A 22,016-nucleotide genomic window follows, 5' to 3' on the forward strand; every position below is an offset into this window, starting at 1 on the left:
AGCTAGACTGGAGATTTCCAGACGCAGATTGCCCGGACACTGTTCCAGTACTGGACCACGCCCCACGATGTCACTGGCCGTGTCCCCTGTGAGCTCCTGCTGGATCGAATGGTCAGGACGTCCTTGGACGTCTTGCATCCGGACCTCCGATCCAGTGCTCCTGAAGCAGCTGAAGCAGAAGCTGGCTGCTGACCGAGGGTGCCGTCCCAGGCCTTTGCTGGAGTTGGGAACTCCAGTTTTCCCCCAAAAACTTCCATCCTAGCCCACCCTGGTCTGCCGGACAGGTGGTCTCCTGCCGGCACCTCATTGTTGGTCGTCCACATGCCAGATGGGGCCACATGGCACAGACATGCCGACCATGTTAGGCCTCACCTCGGGACCTGGCCAGCACACTCGACTGCCACTTCAAAGTTCCAGCCTGCAGGAGGAATAGCGGCAATACCAGTCGCTTCCAGCGGAGCACCGCCCACCTCGGAAGCGGCAAGCAATGCCAGTGATGCGGTGCCCGATGGGCTGGTGTCAAGTCTGACACCACTCACAAGGCCGACCACTGCGGACCCTCCCGACAAAGCGAGGCTGGCTCAGGCAGCACCCAGCGTGGCCACACCCGGCCCGTCAACACCAGTGCCCAGGCGGAGGCCATCGGACCGTTACTCACCTGGATAGAAGGCACCGTCGACTTGGCTGGGACGGCAGCGGTGCCTCATGCTCTGAACTTGGACATTTGTTTCTTTTAGTTAACAAACAAACTGGGGGTAAAGGGGTGTAACAAGCATGTGACACCCTCACAGGTATAATCTTCGTTGGCCCGCTAGGCTCGGTGGCCTGCCAGGCTCAGTAGGCATAATTCGTCACCGCACCCAATAAACACTGACGAGCACAACTGCTCGGTGGTCAATCACCTTTCATCACCACCATGCTGCGGAGCATCTAACGGAGGGTGCCTCGAGCCCTCCCTCGTTCACGAACCTGGGTGGATTGTGAAAACATCATCTACATCAAGTGCCACCAAACCTAAAATTATTTGCCAACAAGCCACTTGTACACTCTAAGCTGGAATATGCCCCTGCCATGTGGAGCCCTAACCAAATATATCTAACAAACTGTCTAGAATCAGTACAAAATTGTGCCACAAGATTCATTCCTTCATGCTATTTATATTGTTACGCGATCGAAGGATTAAGCACCAGAGACTATTTACAAAGTATATTTACCAAGGATAATGCAGTGCTGGCCAGTTCAGCCAACAGCTCGATAGCCAGAGAGCGTTTGTTGTCTTCATAATTACCGATATACACCGCAGTATACCTTTCTACAGCTCGTTTTTAAGGCAACACCGCATTCACAAGAGGCGCTTTTGCACCGCTTTGAAGCATCGAACTCGTGGCTGAGTGGAAGCTGAGTGGAAGTGCGCCTGCGTGCATCGTCCACAAAAAACATGCAATATGCATGCATCATTACCCCCGGCAGCAGGAGCACCATCCCGGGGCGTCTAAATAGGGGTGATAACAGAAGAGTAATATGGTTTGAGATGTGCGACATGCACAACGTCAGTGGAATTCGGGGCAGATGAGGCACTGGTACTAACTGGGGCGATTTCGTATGCAACTGGAGTCACCGCACGCAGTACTCTATATGGGCCTGTGTATCGAGATAGGCCAACATGACGAGTCGGGGACCACAGGAATACCAGAGATCCAGGCGAAGAGTGGACGTCTCTGTGTTGGCAATCGTACAAACGCCGTTGCTTCTCTTGCGAGGTCAGGAGGCAAGCGCGAGCAATTTCGCGTGCTTGAGTTGCCCTAGTGATCGCGTCAAGTACATACTCGCAGGTCTCTGCTGCGGCAGATGGAAGGGATGCGTGCAGTGACAATGTGGGTTCTCGGCCAAGCAACTGAACGAACGGCGGATAACCGGCGGTGTCATGAGCAAAAAATTATATGCAAAAGTGACATAGAGCAGGGCAAGGTCCCAATCAGTATGGTCGGACGAGACATACTTTGCAAGCATGTCTGTTAGGGTACGATTCAGATGCTCTGTGAGACCATTAGTCTGTGGACGGCAAGACAGTCACCTTGTGCTTGGTTGAGCAGAACTGCAGGATGTCAGCGATGACTTTAGAAAGAAATGTCGGACCATGGTCAGTGAGCAGTTGGTGTGGAGCGCCATGCTGTAGAATCACATCGTGTAAAAAAAAATCGGCGACAACTGTGGCGCAGCTCCTTGGAAGAGCTCTGGTGATGGCATCGCACGTGGTGTAATCTGTCGCCACAGCGACTCACTTGTTGCCAGACATGGATAGAGGGAAAGGGCCAAGTAAGTCCACGCCAACGCAAAATAACAGCTCCGAAGGAATGTCAAAGGTTGAAGGCAGCCGGCAGGGAGCGCTGGTGGTGTTTTTCTGCGCTGGCATTTCTCACATGCTGCAATGTATTTCCGGACAAAGCGGGCAAGGCCTGGCCAAAAGAAGCATCGGCGAATCCGGTCGTAGGTGCGGGAGACGCCAAGGTGACCTGCTGTTGGTAAATCGTGAAGTTCTTGGAGAACAGCTGACAGGAGGTGCTTAGGAACGTCGAGGAATAGGGCAGGACCGTCGGGACGTACATTATGGCGGTATAATACACCATCCCGGAGAACAAACAGGTGAAGGGGCGAATCAGAAGACGAAGATTCCAAGCCATCAATGATGGCGCACGAGGTGGCATCACGGCGTTGCTCGTCAGCAACGTGTAGCAGCTGAAAAACGGAGAAAACGCAAGCGTCGGCATCGGGGTGAGGGTCGGCGGGTGGTTCGTCCACTGGATAGAGTGATAAACAGTCTGCGTCTTTATGTAATCGGCCAGACTCTTACACTACTGCATAGGAATATTCTTGCAGCCGCAGAGCCTAGCGACCAAGCCGGCCGGTAGGATCCTTGAGTGAGGAAAGCCAACAGAGCGCGTGATGGTCCGTGATTACAGAGAAGTGCGTGCCATACAAGTACGGGCAGAATTTGGAAACTGCCCAGACGAGAGCCAGGCATTCACTATCTGTTATTGAATAGTTGCGCTCCGTTGCTGTGAGGAGGCGGCTAGCATAGGCGATAACACGATCTTGACCTTGTTGGCGCTGGACTAAGACGGCTCCGATACCGTTAGCACTGGCATTGGTATGCACCTCTGTAGGAGAGGATGGGTCAAAGTGGGCCAGTATAGGTGGCGTGGTGAGAATGTTGGTGATGGGCAAATGCGGCAGTTTGAGCGGGGCCCCACGTTGGCGGCACGTCCTTCTTCAGATGATCAGTAAGTCGTCGGGCAATCACTGCGAAGTCTTTAACGAAGCGTCAAAAGTAGGAGCAGAGTTCTACAAAACTTCGGACGTCTTTGACAGACATGGTACAGGAAAAGACGTGACAGCACGAATTTTCTCGGGTCTGGTTCAATACCGGAAGCGTCAATGAGGACGCCCAGCACTAATCTGCCGACGATCGAAGTGACACTTCGAAGAATTTAGTTGCAGCCCCGCCTCACAGAAGACTTGAAGAACAGCTGATAAGCGCTCAAGGTGTGTCTCAATACAGGTGAAAATACGAGAACGTCATCTTGGTAGCAGAGTCATGTTGACCATTTGAACCCCTGAAGCAAAGAGTCCATCATACATTCAAATGTTGCTGGGGTATTGCGTAGACTGAATGGCATAACTTTGAATTGATATATACCATCAGGGGTGACTAACACTGTCTTCTCTTGGTCGTTTTCATCCATAGAAATTTGCCCATAACCACAGTGAAGGTCTATTGATGAAAAGTATTTGGCACCGTGGAGACAATCGAGGGCATTGTCAATGCGAGGCAAAGGGTAGACGTCTTTCTTGGTAATGCAGTTTAGATAATGATAATCTACACAGGAAAGCCATGTGCCATCATTCTTTTTAACAAGTACCATGGGCTCGACGAAGGTTAAACAATAGCTTTGGCAAGCATCTTGTTCACTTCATCTTGAATAACCTTACACTCTGAAGCAGAAACTCTATATGGCCGGCGATGAATAGGGCTGGCATTACCAGTATTTATTTGATGTTTAACAATTGAAGTCTGGCCCAATTGGAAATTTTTAAGGTCGACGATATCGTGCTAGGAAACCAAAAGGGGACACAGAGCTGCTGCTTGTTCAGGCAATAGGTCCGCAGCAGTCATGGGACGAAATGTTGCGTCAAGGCAAATAGCATCCTGTAGACATGGTGAAGAATCTGAGCATACGTCTTCTGAAAATGTTGTGACGCGGTCATCTCCCATAGCATGCAGCGTTGCAACTTATATGACTTGGGGTAGAACTTCCTTTGTGAGACCAAAATTGACGATAGCGAGGCATGTCCGGTTATCGGCGACGGTGACGACAGAGTGGGGCACAATGATATTGCACATCAGAAGGTCATCAGGAAAAGGTGTGGCGACGTAATCACCATAGGGCACAGGAAAAGATGATAGCAAATCGACGAAAGTCAAGGCTTTAGGCGGCAGGTGGAAGAAGGCAGTCGTACTAAAGTTGTTCAGCAGTTCGGAACGAACAAGTACAAGTCGAGGAAGTTCAAGGCAAAGGGTACAGGCAGAACAGTCAATCAAAGATGAATGCGTCGTAAGAAATTTGAGTCCGAGGATTAGGTCATGGGAATAATTGGCCAGCACTGTAAAAAGAATAGGAATGTGGCGGTCGGCGATACTGAACTGGAAAGTACATATACCAGTGATGTAAACAGTGCTACCATCGGCCACGCGTACGGCTCGAGTAGTAGGAGGCGTGAAAACCTTCCTCAGTCGACGACGGAGGTTACAACTCATTGTGTACACCTGGGCTCCAGTACCTATTAACGCCGTCAAAGGGACACCGTCGACGTGAACATCAAGTTAGTTCTGGTTTGTTGGGAGCGTCAATGGAGGATTTCGACACGACGAAGATAATGCAGCACTACCCCCAGGAGCTGCATGGTCTAGTTTTCCATCCGGGAGGATCCATAATTGGTCAGCGACGAATAGCGGCAGGGCTGGGGTGACGGGAACCGACGGTGCTGTGGTGACGGTGAGCGAGCAGGACGACTGTCATTGACGGATACGCCTGAGGTAGGAGGCATACGGCAAAGCGAGTAATGGCGCGGCTCGGCATAGGGGACCAACCAGCCCCAGATCACTGGGGCTGGTTGGTCAATGGTCACATACAGGTTCCCACTCATAAGCACATTCATACAGGTTGAGCCAGTCCTCAACGTCGACATTATCTTGGCCGGAGAATATGCCAGGATCGCGGGGGTTGGTAAACGTAACATACGTTGTTGGCAGGGTCACAGCAGTAGAAGCAGATGAGGTGTCGTCACCGGGAGTCATGGCAGAAAGCAGGATGGTGCGGCCGCTGCGGAGCTCCGTGGTGAGGACGGGGAATGGCACCCTCCACCAGAATGTTATGCGAACGAAGGATTAAGAACTGGAGACTATTTACAAAGTATATTTAAGAAGAGTAATGCAGCGCTGGCCAGTTCAGCCGACAGCTCAAGAGCCAGAGAGCGTTCATCCTCTTCGTCGAGGCACCCGCGTGCATCGTCCACAAGAAGACTATGTATCAGTATAATGCCAGTGTATCCTCATTAAAAGCAGAATCCGGCCTAACAACCCTGGCTTGTCGGCTTTGTATCGCTAGTATTTACTTATTCCATAAGTTCTTTTATAGCTCACTTCATCACCCACCCTACATCAGTCCTACACGCATTTCACTCCACATTGGTCATCCCCTTCAAGTCACCCAGCCACGTGCACACACTACCATTTTTGCCTCATCATTCTTTCCCTGCTCAGCCTCAAACTGGAATAGCCTTCCACACGACATTGCCGTAGTCACCTGCCCATCCACGTTCTTGAACTGTATAATTACCATAATTTCTTTTATATGTGCTACCCGCCCCTTACGTAATATACCCCCAATCCTGGGGGCCTTTAAGGTAATAAGCAAAAGTGAACTGAAGCCTCTCGATATGGCTTTCATAGATTACGAAAAGGCATTTGATTCAGTAGAGACACCAGTAGTCATGGAGGCATTACATAATCAAGGAGTACAGGATGCTTACGTAAATATCTTGAAAAATATCTACATAGATTACAGAGCTACCTTAATTCTGGACAAAAAGAAGTAGTAAGATATCAATAAAAGGGTCAGACCAGGAGACACAATCTCTGCAATGCTATTAACTGCATGCTTGAATGAAGTATTCAAGCTATTAAACTGGGAAGGCTTATGAGTAAGTATCAACGGCGAATATCTCAGCAAACATCGGTTTGCAAATGACATTGTCCTGTTAAGCAGCACTGGGGACGAGTTACAACAAATGATTGAGGACCTTACAGAGAAAGTGTAAGAGTGCAATTGAAGATTAATATGCAGAAAACAAAGATAATGATCAATAGCCTGGTAAGGCAACAAGAGTTCAGGATTGCCAGTTAGCCTCTAAAGTCAGCGAAGGAATACGTTTACCTGAAGTCTGGTACAACTTTAGAAAAAACCCAGACGACCGAAGCGTGACAGCTGATTGCCTCCGGGACTAATATAGTCCTGCTCAAAAAATCATGCTTCTGAAATGCGCAATTCTCGGTATAAGTAAAAACTTTTGTATTTTGATGACTGGTTTAGTAAAGCTCTCATGTGCTGCAGCCCATGCTGGATAGCGAGAGTAAAATAACCCTGTGCCTTCTACAATGCTGTGCACCGTCTGCTCTTTAGTTTCCTTGCAAGTGACAAAAGTAGAAAGAGCAGCTCTGCATGGCTTTTGTGTTATTTTACATGTATACGGCACATTTACTACTCGTTTTCGCAGGTTAAAATGAATCAGTTGCTATTGGAACAAGTACTTAAAAAAAAAACTCACTTATCGAAACTATTACAAACCTGGGGCGAGATGACGATCGAGGCAGAAAAGGTACAAAAATGCTTCATTCCTCATCTTAAATAAATACTCTTGGTTTTAAATAGCATAACATTTATATTTTTTGGTTTTGTATTTTCAAAATTTTTTCTTTTCACTTTCTTTTTTTTGCAGGCCTACAATGTCCCCACTTCGCACAAGGCATTCTGTGTGAGTTTTCCGCTGTGGAACCCAGCGAAGTGACATCGGAATGCGATCCCTTGTTGCCGAAGGAGCCTTGTGTCCCCTCGATGTCCACACTACCAAGGAGCCTCGACAAGAACAAGTGTGGCCAAATCCTGAATAGCGATTCACGCAACATGATCCTCCACTGCTACATGTATTGGCGTAACAGGGAGCCTGAACGCAGTGTGTACGATACAACCAAATTTGCCGCCGAGATGCTCGGTGTCAGCGAAAGCACAGTGTTCAATGCGAGGAGGAAGGTCAAAGCGTTGCACATTTCGGGTGGCAAAATGTCGACGCCGTCGCGAAAGCGCCCACGAAATGAGGAGAAAAAAAGACGCAGCACGAAGTATGACAGCTTCACGTTGTGCGTGCTGAGGTCGTGTGTGCACGATTTCTTTCGCCGCAATGAGATACCGACGGTCAAGAAGATAAGGAGCTCTCGACGCGTATGGATCTCCCATCACTGAAGCGGTGTACTGTGCATCGCCTGCCTGTCAAGATCGGATTCAAGCACAAGAAGAGGAGCCGCGATTCGCTTCTTATTGACTGGGATGACATCGGTGAATGGCGGAATCGCTAGCTTCGTGACATGGAGCGCTACCGGGTGGAAGACTGAAAGATCTTTTTCCTGGACAAGACATGGATGACGGCGGGACACGGCGGGTCGATCATGTGGACAGACACCATGGTGCCGATGCATGGACACGTGTACGCTCGAGCAAACGACCTATCAATGGGTCCGAAACAACCATCTGGAAAAGGCCAGCGTCTGATTGTGATGCACATCAGTAGTGAGGATGGCTTCGTCGACGGCTGCTTGGATGTATTCCGAAGCGAAAAAACAGGTGACCACCATCAAGAAATGGATGGAAATTCATCCTCTGGTCAGTTGTACAGTTGACGTCCAATTTTTCAGTCACCCTAGGAGCCTTAAGAACGTCCAAAAAAAAATGAATGCATGTCTTTAACTGCCCTTATGGGCTCTAATCGCTACAGGCACATGCGAAAAAGCGCTGAAGGTCTGATCGTACACTTATTAGACATATTGGCATTCGTGCTGTTACAGGAGATAGCGGGTGCCTGCATGTGTACATGGCTTTCACGTGACGTCACACATTCTGCGGGATAGCTGCGCCTGCCATGTTGGTGAACCAGACTGGGCTGAACCGGCAGAGGCGGCAGCACACTTCGAAGTCTCGCAGTTGAAGACGGAGCACGCACCACTTGCATGCAGCACTCCCTCATTCAGCATGCCGCCACTTGGTAGCAGGCCGTTAAACAAGGCTCACGTTTCCATCTTTATCGAACAGGAACGCGGGCGCTACGAGAAAAAGGTGCGTATGTGTGACGGCATTGATGTGTGCTCTCTGCGACCAGGAATGGACACAACAACGGGCGTCGATGCTTTCCCGGAGGTCATGCACGCTGACGTCATCAATTATCTGGGGTTCAGTGCAAGCTTCGCGACTTTACAAGAAATGAAGGCATACAAGGCATTGGAGGCCCGTAATTACTTCACCATCGGCTGGGTTAAAAGTTTGTCTGCCAGAACACTACACGATGACAAAGTGATTATGATTGCCGAGGTAAGATGTGTGGCTCTCTCTTAACATTAGCAAATTTTATCAGCGTTTCGCGTGCTCGGGCACAAAACTAGCAGCGCACGAGAACCTGCCGACAAAGGTGCGAGTGAAACGGCGCATTGATGCATCAAATGTGTCTCATACTTTTTGTACCGTACTTCGCCATACAAATTCCTCCGCGTGTCAGATTTTTTGATTGACCAGTACAGGCAGACATGGCAAAATTTGCATAACAAACTAGCCTAATCAAGTGTTTCAAATAACAGGGACACAGACAAGTTCTTTCATAACACGGCTCAGACATGAGATCAGCTGCGAGCTGAACCTAGGAGCCATTGATGCTGCACATAAACGTTGATGAGCAACTTGCCTCATTCGGCTTTGTAAGAGTTCCATAAAAGACACACCACTACTAGAAGGCAATGCTGTTGATCATAAACATCTATGACCAACTTGTCTTATTCTGTTAAAAGTGTTTCAGGTATGAGGAACACATGCCCATTGTTATGTTGTAACCAACAGCTAACAGTAAGACACAGTTAAGACATGAAGTCAATATGGACCTGTGTGCACAGCGCAAAAGACGAGGACTGAAGGAAGAACACAACACAGGCGCTGTGTTTTTGTTCTTCCTTCAGTCCTCGTCTTTTGCGCTATGCACACATGTCGATATTGAATCACCAACTCGCCCAAGCTTCCACCTTAACATGAAGTCAACCGTGAACCGCAACAAGGAGTCACTGATATTGATTGTAAACATCAATACTCAAGCACGTGCATCAGCTAATCCTATTTCTATCGTGTTTGCGGGTGAACCATTCCCAAAGGCTGGGGGAGAGGGTCATCCTCAGGGGCTCTATGCAAGAAAAGTGGGATGATCCTGGCTGCTCACTGCACATGCATTGCAGGGGCACGTGAAGCCTTTTAGCAGTGGACTAGAAGGCAACGCTGTTGGTCATAAACAACTATGACCAACCTGTCTCATTCTGCTTAAAGTGTTTCAAGTATGAAGAACACATGCCCATTGTTATGCTGTAACAGACAGCTGACAGCAAGACACAGTTTAAACATGAAGTCAACTGTGAACCGCAACTAGAAGTCACTGATATTGATTGTAAAGATCAATGATCAAGCACGCGCTTGCAGGTGAATTATTCCCAAAGGCTGGGAGAGAAGGTCCCCTTCGTGGGCCCTATGCAAGAAAAGTAGAATGATCATGACTGCCCACTGCACATGCATGGCAGGGGCAGGCGAAGCATGTTCACACATTAGAGCCTGCATTTTCACAGTGGACTAGAAGGCAATTGGCCTCGAGCTCCACCACTGAAAACGCTGGCGCCACCGTCGGCGTGACGTGCTATGAGGAATCACGTGGACATAGCGGCCGCATCGGCTTCTTCGGGAGTGCCGAAGCGAGCTGTAAAAGAGTTTAAGTTCCCTCGTACGCTGCGGTCCTCATTTAGTGGCAAGATCTTCCCACTTCGAGTGTCTCCTTTACAACGCTTGAAAGCACTACAATAGGTAGTGGCTGCCTTTGAAGGCGCGCAACATGGTACGCTACTGCTCGGTGACGCAGTGCCTGACGTATGATGTCAGCCTTATTCACAAGTAGCCACAGGACAAGAAGCTGCGTGAAGCTGGCTCGTGAAACATAAGACCGGCAAACAGTCATCAGCTACAACTCGGGTATGCAGCAAGCACAGACGCGAGGAAGATTTCTGCTACGGCGCCGGGTCTGCTATGTTCAGAAAACGCGCACTGAGACGATCGCCCGAGTCCGCTGCCCAACTACAGTCATGACGGTTTGGTCTATGAACTTGTCAATGCTATAGATACTGGCAAGTTCACTGGAGTGGAAAGGGAGCGGTAAGAAGCACATTAAAAAAAAGCATGGCATATGGTCATGTTTGCGTTATGAATTAATGCACTGGAGTACAAAAAAGAAGCAGCGGTAAATTGCATGCTGAGAACACTGATAAACATGCAGTGCAACGCAACTCGAGAAATAATATTGAAACGTTCAAGAGTTTAGAAGAAAAAAAAAAGATTGAATCGTCGCAACGGCACATCACAGTCCCCGTAGGCGTCGAAGTCTCTACAATGAAATTATTTTTGAACAGCTCTGATAGCGCCCACACAACAATGGTTGCTTGTATACTGTCAAATGCTCATATTCTGTGGCCTAAAGCTCATGGCACGATGCGAAAACGCGCACGCGGCGAAAGCGAAACAGTGCGCAGACAAGCATGCAGACGCACAGGCGGTTGCTGTGAACCTGTGCGATCGCTGCATTGAGGCTTCATTCTATTACACTCCATTTACTTACACAAACACTATAAGAACATATTTCACATAGTTTGCTCTCAGCATTTGCCTACCTTTCACGCAAGAAGCCGGTTTGGGAGACTCCATCGTGGCGACCGCGCACAGTGGCATTCACTGTACGTATTCGGTAAAGAGATAGCGCCTGTAAACGATTCTGTGCTTTCAGTTTGCCCAAGATTATTATTTAGACAGTAAAAAACTTCTCTCGTTTCGAAAGTACTTACAGAAATGTCTGGGAGAGCTCTCGTGTGGTGTTTTCAGTGACCGCTGACAGCTAAACCTATGAGGAGCGCGCCGCGTGATCCCTCATACTATGCCAGCGAGGCGCTTCCGATAGATGGCGACTCCGTAACTCCTCGCCACCAATGCTGTTGATCATAAACATCTATGACCAACCTGCCTCATTCTGCTTAAAGTGTTTCAAGTATGAGGAACACATGCCCATTGTTATGTTGTAACAGACAGCTGACAGTAAGGCACAGTTCAGACATGAAGTCAACTGTGAACCGCAACTAGAAGTCACTGATATTGATTGTAAACATCAATGATCAAGCTCGTGCAACAGCTAATCCTATTTCTGTCATGTTTGCAGGCGAATTATTCCCAAAGGCTGGGAGAGAAGGTCCCCATCGTGGGCCCCAAGCAAGAAAAGTGGAACGATCCTGACTGCCCACTGCACATGCATGGCAGGGGCAGGCGAAGCATGTTCACACATTAGAGCCTGCCTTTTCACAGTGGACTAGAAGGCAATTCTGTTGATCATAAACATCTATGACCAACTTGTCTCATTCTGTGAAGTGTTTTAAGTATGAGAAACACACGCCCACTGTTATGTTGTAATAGACAGCAGACAGTAAGACACAGTTAAGACATGAAGTCAACTGTGAACCGCAACTTGAAGTCACTGCTGTTGATTGCAAACATCAATGATCAAGCACGTGCATCAGCTTTTTGTCGTGTTTGCAGGCGAACCATTCCCAAAGGCTGGAAGAGAAGGTCCCCTTCGTGGGCCCTATGCAAGAAAAGTGGAATGATCCTGACTGCCCACTGCACATACATGGCAGGGGCAGGTGAAGCATGTTCCCACATTGGAGCCTGCCTTTTCATGGTGGACAAAGGTACCCGTATAAAGAGCACAACAAGTTGCACTCAATAAGAGAATGTGTGGCTGCGCACCTATGTTGAAAAGGTGGCATACAAGCGAGTAAAAGATACTAACTTTACGTTGTCCAAAGGCAAGAAAACACGGCTGAAGCATCAGATAACCAACAGCCTCTTGGAGACGCAAGTCAAGAACTGTGCCGACATTGCAGTGCCATCATCAGTTGAACTGACGAACTTCTACAGTGCTTTTCAGGACCATGCCTCATGACCTACCCTTTTCTCATTGCTACCAGGGTACTCTGCAAGCTTTAAAGATCCGGTGTGCACTCATACAGCTCACTTGAGGAGCCTGTAGAATAAAGAACCTGGCTGACAACCTAGAGACACTCACCACAAAGACCACTCAGTTTGTGGATACATATTCAATCAGCCAAAATACTATTAAGCAGGTGGAGGCTTCACCAAAACTTCAGGCCAACTGTCTGGACTGGTCCCAATATCGAGTCGGCAGCGTAACTGCTTCATTGACGAGAAGTGCTTGCCACACAAATATCACAAGCCAAGCATTTTCTTGCTTAACCCTTTGAAGGTTTTTGCCGTACATGTACGGCGGCGGTTTTCTGTCCCGCAAGGTCTTTGCCGTACGGGTACGGTTTAGACCCTCCGTTTGAAATTTCGCGCCATAATGACGATGCGTGCTTACTGGGAGGTGCTGCCACCTCTTAGGACTTATAAGAAGCGTTTGAAATGTGTGCTACCTTCTTGGGGAGATAAACGGAACTGATTTCTAGCTTCAGTGCATCGTGCGGACTGCAGCAACACCCCTTTTGCGGTTTCGGTTTCGCCGCGTGATCGCAATGGAGGCGCGCGAAACGTCCTTTTTTTTTCTTTTTTTTTTTTTTTTTTTTTTTGTCGGCACTCTCTTGCGGAAGTTGATTTCTATCTTGATTGGCGCTGCTCTTAGCTTGTTTATAACCGCCGCTCGCGAGGTATTCTCGCTCTCAGCGGCAACGCGCTTTCGCGGCTTCGGTTCCTCCGCGTGATCGCAATGGAGCCGCGCGAAACGTGATTTTTGTCTTTGTCGTCACGCTATCGCAGGGGCGGCGGAAGTTGATTGCTATCTTAATTGACGCTGCTCTTAGCTTGTTTATCACCGCCGCTCACGAGGTGTTCTCGCTCTCTGTGGCAACGCACTTATGCGAGAGGGTGCCTCAGACCTCTGCCCAAGGCAGCCACACGCACGCAGAGATGTCATGTGTGCGCCAACACAACTCGTCGCTCCAAGATAAGAATATACACACATTTTAAATGTGCAGACTGGGATAAGGCGCTGTGCGGAGACCCGTGTTTCAAGGAGTACCACACTCTGAAATACTATTGAACATTTTGCAGTTCTGAGTGATGCCGACACCAAAATACTCTTCCTAATTTTTTTTTACTATTTATTCCCGACTTTATACATCTTGTGCATTCAAGATCCGCAATAAAGTAATTTGACCACCTGGGAAAGGTTTTTTCAAAATAATTCGACCTTCAAAGGGTTAATTCAATTTGTTACCCCGAAAAGCAGTCGGTGAAGACAGCAGCCATGAAATTGGGCGTGGTTCATGAAAGAGATGCCTTGGACGCATATAAAGAAACTCAAGAAAAAAAAGCATGCGGACTTCCAAGTGTGGTAGGTCGGTTGCTGCATCTCGATGCAAAGCACGTTGGGGCGACACCTGATGCCCTTGTCTCTTGCTGCAGCACGGGTCTTGTGGAAATCAATTGCCGTTACACTTTACGAGATGCCGAAGCAATTTCTGACCTGAAGTCATGCTTATGTGATAGTAATAGTGCAGTGCAACTGCAGAGAGACCATGCATATTACTGTCAAGTTCAGACACAAATAGCTATCTGTGAGGTGGAGTTTTACGACTTTATTGTCTGGGCATCCAGTAAGACGGGATAACGCATTCTGCCAGAAGATATTTGGTGGTGCAAGAGAGCTGTTTACAAAGGCCATTTTGCCTGAGCTTTTCTGTAAATACTTCACAAGGCAGAAAGTACCTGAAAGCGAAGGCCAACCAGGCTGTGCAGTGTACTGTTTTTGTAAAGGACCAGAGACTGGGAGAATGATTGCATGTGACAGCAACAAGTGCCGATACAAGTGGTTTCATATTGAATGTGTCTCTTTGAAATGAGCACCAAAAACAAAGCATTGGTGTTGCCCAGATCCTAGTGTAGCAGTACACAAACAGAAGGAACAAGGAAATGGAGAAAATCAGTTAAACACCTAAACTGGTCAGACATTACTTTGTATAATTTTTCTGCTGTGCAAAATATTTTTTTTCTTTAGTACAGATGCGATGTGACAGTGGGAGGGAAATAAACTATTTACCAATACCACACAGATCACACTTTGATGCTTTATAGTGCACTGTCTACTTACATGACCTGTTGCAAGCACAATCATATCTGTTAACATTAACTATTTATTTACTTGGATCTATGAGGACGAAATCCATGCTGAGTGGGACAAATAATATGTTTACCTAAAAATTGACTGCGCATGTGTGGCCCTCTGCTCCCTGGAAAACCTTTCATTAAACTCTGCAGTCGTAAGTGAGTGTCTGTTTCTTCCCGCCCAAATTTCCGCTCAACGACACTACACCATGCACCAACTGGCCCAACAGTCTATGCTTCTACCTTAAAATTCCTGCATGCGTGTACAAATTATTTTCTCGACCAAAGTATTAAATATGCTCAGAACAGATATTGGTCTACAGTTGTTGGGGGCAGAAAGATCTCTTTCCTTATAATTTGGTACTACCTTTGCTACTTTGAGGGTGTCAGAGTATTTTTCTGCTTCCAAGAAGTGATTAAACATATGCAACAGATAAATACCTAATATATCTATATTATCTTTCAATAACCTGAAAGGAATTTCATCTAGTCCCACCGCCTTACTTACAGAAAGGTTTTTCACTACCGTTAAAATATCCACCAACTCTATATCATGCATCGCAAAATTAATTGTAAATTTTTCTGCGTGTTGAAGGGCGAGTCCACATGTAATGAACTATCGATACAACCACTTTTCACAGAACTAATTGAGTCTGCTATAAACGGGTTTGCCTGTGAATGAAATTAAAATTCCTGCCATCGAGTTTTCATATGCACGTACGGGAAAAAGCTGCCCCAAGCTTTATGAGCAAGCTTTTAAAGAATCCAGACAATCTACCCACATACTTTAGGCTGACACAACATGTACTTACCCTCTGCAGAGGGATAATGTCAGACTCCTTGAGCGGCTTGCTGTTGGTTGGGTCCAGCCAGTCTTTCTTCAGCAGCTTTTCCACACACTCCATCGTGACCACATTGCCCCTGCCATAACAAGAATACTTATAACCACATCACAAAGTTGGCTTTGAAATGAATGTTACAAATAAAAAGTCAGAAAGTGTGAACTAGACGCGGATGAAAAAAGACACACATACATGTGTACGTACAGTCGAACCCACTTATAACGATACTGGTTTTAACAACTGTGGGATTCTCACACCGTGCTCTTGGGACAAAGGAACGACAACACAGTAGTGCAAACAATCACAAGGGCATTTATTGCAATCAATGCCTGCTAGCCGAGTTGCTACCCACAAAACATGCCGATGGGCGCGCGACAAATCTATAAGTCCGACTCACCGCGACCGGATAGCGAGCGAATATGTTCGCCCCATGCTGGATCCCAAGGCCTAGTCGTTCGCAAGTACGCTCACGCCAACGGTGGTGCGTTCGAAGGCGGCCATGCAAGACAGTCTCGCAGAAGCATGGATCGGCGCCCGCGCGGGACGTCCGCGCCGCTCGACGATCTCGAACCAAAAAGAGAAGCGCCTTGTCTTTCGGCGACCAAGTAACCCCGCCTGTCGGCGGCGTTAGCAGCGCAACACTTGCGCCATCTCTCGTACTGCGCCTCAACCACTCCGACCGCCGCGAGCGCCAGGCCACGCGAGCCGTGCGGGAAAACAACACATCAGGGGACGCGTGAGAGTCGTGCATCCCCACATCCCCCCAACCTTAAATAACTACATATACCGGTGAAACATGTCCCACGGTCTAACATCAACGCGTGCTTCGCAAACAAGGTAGAACATTCAACAGCGGCCGCGCCGAGGAAATGTCCACACGCTGTCCATAGCATGCGAGCCGACATTGTCCCTGGGTACACCGCCGGCGTCTGCTGGTCACAGCAGCAGCTTTGCAGACTCGACGGCACGATTCCAGGCCAGGACTCCGGAAACGACGACGCAGTAGTCGGTACGAGCAAACGTGGCTCGTGCCGATGCGCCCTGCTGGCAAGAGTCGCCGTAGCTATCGGTGACAGCCGGCTCTTTTGTCCGCCGCAAAGGGTTGTGACCTGCATGCAGGAGGCCGCTGAAGTCGCTGCGCCGAACTGGCCACAGCATGACCATCGCCCAGAGTGGCTCGATCGTAGTCCGCAGCAGCGCAGACGATGTGCAGGCGACGGCAAACCAGGGGTGACTCCAATCACGCTGCGTACACTCAACACACTCGGCAAACACTAAAGTAGTGCAAGGGAGAGAAATTCTGCATGCGCATCGCCCACGTGGTACGATGTTCAACTCGGCTAGGAAAATATCGGGCAGCTACTCAGATGCTAAGTTCATGTGAACGAAGCTCGCTTCCTTGAGTCGAACGAGTAATTTCAATTCGTGCGAGGCTAAATAGAATGAGGGAAGCAAAGTGCAACACCTCAATGCCACGGTCCACCAGGTTGTGTCCCTCCACGTGCGACAGGCAGCTTCGTAAAGCCTTAGGCCTAAAGCGTCGCTACACTGACAACAACCGGCATCCAACAAACAACACCCAAAATGGGCGCAATATGGGCATAAAACGGGCAGCCGCGAGGAGACGTCAGCTCTGTTAGGTGGTCCTACCCCGCTCGTTTCACACAGCATCCGAGTTGATGGCGCCCACCGTCCCAGACGGTGTTGGAGCGGCCGGTGCCAGGCCGCAATACCAGTCAGCCCGTAGTGGCACCGGTGGCCCGCGGCCACCCGGCTCCCAGAGCCGCAACTTCATCCGAGTCAAAGAGATAGAAGAAGCTATTTACATAAGATACAGTAAAAGCTCGTTAATTCGAAATCGCTTAATTCGAACCGCCGGTTAATTCGAACTGATGCCCGGGTCCCTGCAAAGCCCTATGTATATCAATGGGCCGGAACGCCCGATAATTCGAACGTATCGGTACTCACGTCGGTTAATTCGAACTAGGAGCCGGCAGCCGACATTGCTTCTCATAAATAGAAGTCGCCTCGTAACGAGTACAATGCATTGAAATTAAGAGGAATAATTGAATAAGAGGAAAGAAAGAAAAGAAAAGACGCGCGTCGCAACAACCGCGTACGCCGCAGCGGACGCTGGCAGAAAAAACAGATAAGCGGCCGAAGCCGCGCTCGCTCATCGCTCGCTCATCGCTCGCTGCACACCACTCTCCGGCGCATGCCGTAGCAGGTTTTCTCTGACGCACGGGCGCCGCCGCCGCCGATGCTCCGGAGCAAGCCGTTTCAGGTTTTCGTTGCGCTGCGGCGGCTGCGATCGGTGGAATGCACGAGTAGTCTTTTCTTGTCGCATTTTGCATGAGCTTGCTCGTTTGTGTGGTATCTCGCCGCTGACGTCTCATCGACTGTGCCTATCATGGCGAGCCGTGGAAAGTACTCGGCAGAGGATTTAAAGACTAAAGTTGAAATATTGCAGGCGGTTGAACGATGGAGCCATCAAGATGATGGCTCCATCGTGCTGGACCCTGCCTACGCTGTTTTATCGGAGGGTGTGGACTTCGAGAGCTTTGTCGACGTAGACAACGGCGTGGAGACAACGGGGCCTTTCACTGACGCCGAGATTATCGAGGCTGCGTCCAGTCAGCAGCACGACTCACGCGCGGCGAGCACGCCTGACAGCGACGACGAGTCCGACAAAGAGGACGATCCGTTGCCTCCTCCGAGCGCATGTGAAGCAGCATCGGGACTCGATCTGGCTGCGCGCTATTTCTCCACCGATGAGAATTCGGATGCTGCGCTGGAGATGTTGGGCAAGTTGCAGACAATGCTTCTCGAGTCGCGGCGAAGAAAGCGCAAACAAATGCAAATCACCGATTATTTTTCATGTTGATATGCTTCGATCATTATTCTTTTGTTAATAAACATGTTTTTGAAGCATAAATAGTGTCATATTTCATCATTAAGCCTGACGCTCACGTGGGTACATTTATCATTAGTTCCAGGCGCATAAATTGATTGGATATCTTTATTTCCTTTGGTGTTTGGACTCGCATGATTTTAATACCCGCAATCGCCGACCTCAAAGAGTAGTAGTGCGTATTCCTCGATGACGATCCCAGATATGGCTATTTTGGCTTCGGCCCTAGCAGCCAAATGCAATGGCCATGTTTTTTTTTTTTTTTTTTTTTTTTTTGCCGCCCGCTCGTTAATTCAAACTCCGCTTAATTCGAACAATTTTTCAGTCCCCCACGAGTTCGAATTAACGAGCTTTTACTGTATTCAGACCACCCACGAGGCTTCCGTACTCACTCGCTTCAGGCTTGGCAATGCTCAGGCTTCAGGCTTGGCAAGCCTCGCTCTCCCAGGATGCAGACCACGTGGCTCTCGTACTGACGAATGTCATTAAAAAAAAGCACTTGCGAAAAGGCTTAGCATGTTGACATGTTCAAACACACTACAGCCACCATCGCCTCGCTCAAGAAAGCACGCCGCCAACGCTAGCGATCAAAATCCGCGCTAGCCCTATGCTTCGGTTCAAACAAAGGTCTCGAACGAAGCAAAACTGTTAAATTTATCGTCCGATGCCCCAAGAGCCCCACGTTGGGCAGCCAGATGTGGGATTCTCACACTGTGCTCTTGGGACAAAGGAATGACAACACAGTAGTGCAAACAATCACAAGGGCATTTATTGCACCTTTCATAGATCAATGCCTGCTAGCCGAGTTGCTACCCACAAAACATGCCGATGGGCGCGCAACAAATCTAGAAGTCCGACTCACCGCGACCGGATAGCGAGCGAATATGTTCGCCCCATGCTGGATCCCGACGCCTAGTCGTTCGCGTGTGCGGTCACGCCAACGGTGGCGCGTTCGAAGGCGGCCACGCGAGACAGTCTCGCAGAAGCATGGATCGGCGCACGCGGCGGACGTCCCCACCGCTCGACGATCTCGAACCAAAAAGAGAAGCGCCTTGTCTTTCGGCGCCCAAGTAACCCCGCCTGTCGGTGGCGTTAGCAGCGCAACACTCGCGCCATCTCTCGTACTGCGCCTCAACCACTCCGACCGCCGCGGGCGCCAGGCCAGCCGTGCGGGAAAACAACATATCAGGGGACGCGTGAGAGTCGCGCATCCCCACACAACATATCGGTTATAACAACGAGAAGCCACTGCACCGCCAACTTTTGTATGTTTTCCATGGTGAGGAGGAGGAGGAGGAGGAGGAACTTTATTATTGCAGGAACCGTTGCGCGGTTTATCGCTGGGTGATTCCCTCTGACAGGGCTCCACTGGCGATCGCGGCTCGCCGAGCCTGGTCGAGGGTCGCCAGTTGGCTTCCAAGGTCCAGTTCGGAGAGTCTCGCCTGCCAAGACCACGTAGTGAGTGTGCGTGTTGTGACTCGTGGCGAAATTGCGTCGCCCGGACGGTCGGTGCCTTCGTGTGTTATGTGCGCGAGTGTCACTGTGTGGTTGCTACACCAGGGGCATGTCCGCGACGTATATCTGTCTGGGAAGATTGCGTGTAGACGAGACAAGTGTGGGTATGTGCTAGTTTGCAGGAAGCGCCGGTCCCTTGCCTGGAGTTTATTGATAGCTTTGTGTGGGGGAGCGTATTGTGTTCTTCCGAGATGTTGGTCCTGTAGTATTTGTTGACTTGTCGTTAATAACTCGTGGGTCGCTCGTCGGTCTGTCGGGGGCTGAAGAACGGTGTGGTCTGCCGCTCGGCTAGTCAGACCTCGAGCTGCGCAGTCCGTCTCTTCGTTGCCCTGCAGGCCTTCATGCCCGGGGCACCAGACGATACTGTGGTTCCATTCTAGTGAGCGACCCAGGATTCGAATGGCTTGTATAGGGAGTGTTCCATTCATGTATAAACGACATGCCGCTTGTGAGTCCGTAAGGACGCGGGTGGACTTTCCCTTGCTCTTGGCGTCGCGAAGTGCGAGAGTGATCACTGCTACTTCTGCTGCTGCGCTGCATGTGGCGCGGATGGAGGCAGAGGCTACCAGGTTCCCCTGATTGACAACGGCGAGTGTGTATTAAATAACCGACTTACTGCAATACCCCGTTGCCACATTATCAGTTATAACGGTGAAGTCTGGCTGCTGGGTGTCCAAGCCGAAAGGTAGTGAAATGCAAAATCCTAGCCATGCGCAGCTGCGGCCAAGTCACGCGCCAGAAATTGTGAGCGCGTGCTTGATCATTTTCCCATAGTTCGCTCCCCTCCCCTCTTTCCCTTTGGTCGTGTGGCGAGGCAGCACTCATGAAGCCACCATCTTTTTCTGTCTCACCCTCGCACACTTTTACTTGCCCCTAAAGATCGTATACGGAACATGATGCGGCTCCACTTCGGCGGTCACTCTTGCTGCGCCGCGTGCGATTTGAGAGGTGTGTCTGCAAGCAGCCCCTTGTAATTCAATCATTTGACCGTCGGGGTCCGCGGAAGTTTACATTTATTGTCTCGGCATTCCTTTGCGGCAGAACCGAAATTTCGTTATAATGAAATTACATAGAACACATTTTGGTATGTTGAGGTTCTAAATACATGGTGTTCTATGGAGAAGAGTTATGAAAAGTTAAATGCTTTGTTATATAGAGAATTTCATTATATTGAAGTTCGTTATATCGAGGTTTAACTGTACATAAATACCCATGGAAGTGGACGGGAAAACAGAGCTGCGGTAGCTCAAATTGCAAGAGCATTGCACGCGTAATGCTACATGGGTTCATATTCCACCTGCAGCGAGTAGCTTTTTCATTGATTTGTAATAGAGAAGTGATTCCCCCTATGCATTGCTTGTGGTGATTGTCTGTTGGCTTTATGTGATTATGACACTATGACGAGGAGAGATTTTAAAGACCAAAGCAAAAGCATGCAATGTACTCACGAGGTTCTCAGTGCTGCAACAGGTACAGAATTGCCAAGGATGTCATGTGTCACAGCACACATGTATCGAGCCTGAAAAGAAAAAAAATTTGCAACACAGCCAAAGGAAGTCGAGATTAAAATGTACAGGAATGTGTTATTTGTCAAAACACATGGTGTTCGAGACATCACTTGCTGGAGCATGGATTACATCAAGAAAAGTGAATTTCTTAAGAAATATTAAAGAAACTGCAAAAACATTTATTTTATAACCCCCAAGTCTCGCAGCCCGACCGGCTCCTTCTTTGGTTGTGCGAAGGCTCCTATTTCTACTAAATATAAATTTGGTACAATGCGGACTTCCTTGGGACATTGGCAAATGTAGCTGACAATTGCAGTGTGACACTTAGGCTGTGTCTGCTCCAGCCGCATTTATTACTGCCCACAGGTTTGCGTAATAGTCTGCCCGTTTTAAAAAGGTTGACTTTGACAGCGTTTCTAGTTAAGCCAGGGCTTTGTGCTAACATTTATGCCACTCATAAAACACAATCATATACGGTCTAGAGCACTCAAGTATGCAATGTATTGCAAAAGCCTTTATGTGCCTTATTTTTGCCAAATACAAGCTTTGTGTAACATAGCATCCCTTCGAGCCACTGGGAAACATAGCGTAAATGGACATATAATGCTTGCAAGCACTAGGTAAATTAATTTTTCACAAGAGCTGTATTTATTCCACATGAATTTAACTATGC

At 48.8% G+C, this 22,016-nt stretch overlaps 1 protein-coding gene across 1 annotated transcript in view; it reads right to left on the bottom strand.

Annotated features, from left to right (window-relative positions):
• Positions 1 to 22,016, bottom strand: part of LOC126538469 (nitric oxide synthase-interacting protein) — a 129,405-nt gene that overhangs the window by 27,697 nt on the left and 79,692 nt on the right. The window contains exons 6-7 of the mRNA XM_050185313.3: positions 21,284 to 21,354; positions 15,380 to 15,488 (exon numbers count right to left, since the gene is read on the bottom strand). Coding sequence (XP_050041270.1) covers positions 15,380 to 15,488; positions 21,284 to 21,354 — 180 coding nt within the window. The remainder of the gene's footprint in view (positions 1 to 15,379; positions 15,489 to 21,283; positions 21,355 to 22,016) is intronic.

The sequence above is a fragment of the Dermacentor andersoni genome, chromosome 4, assembly GCF_023375885.2.
Source record: "Dermacentor andersoni chromosome 4, qqDerAnde1_hic_scaffold, whole genome shotgun sequence".
NCBI lineage: Eukaryota > Metazoa > Arthropoda > Arachnida > Ixodida > Ixodidae > Dermacentor > Dermacentor andersoni.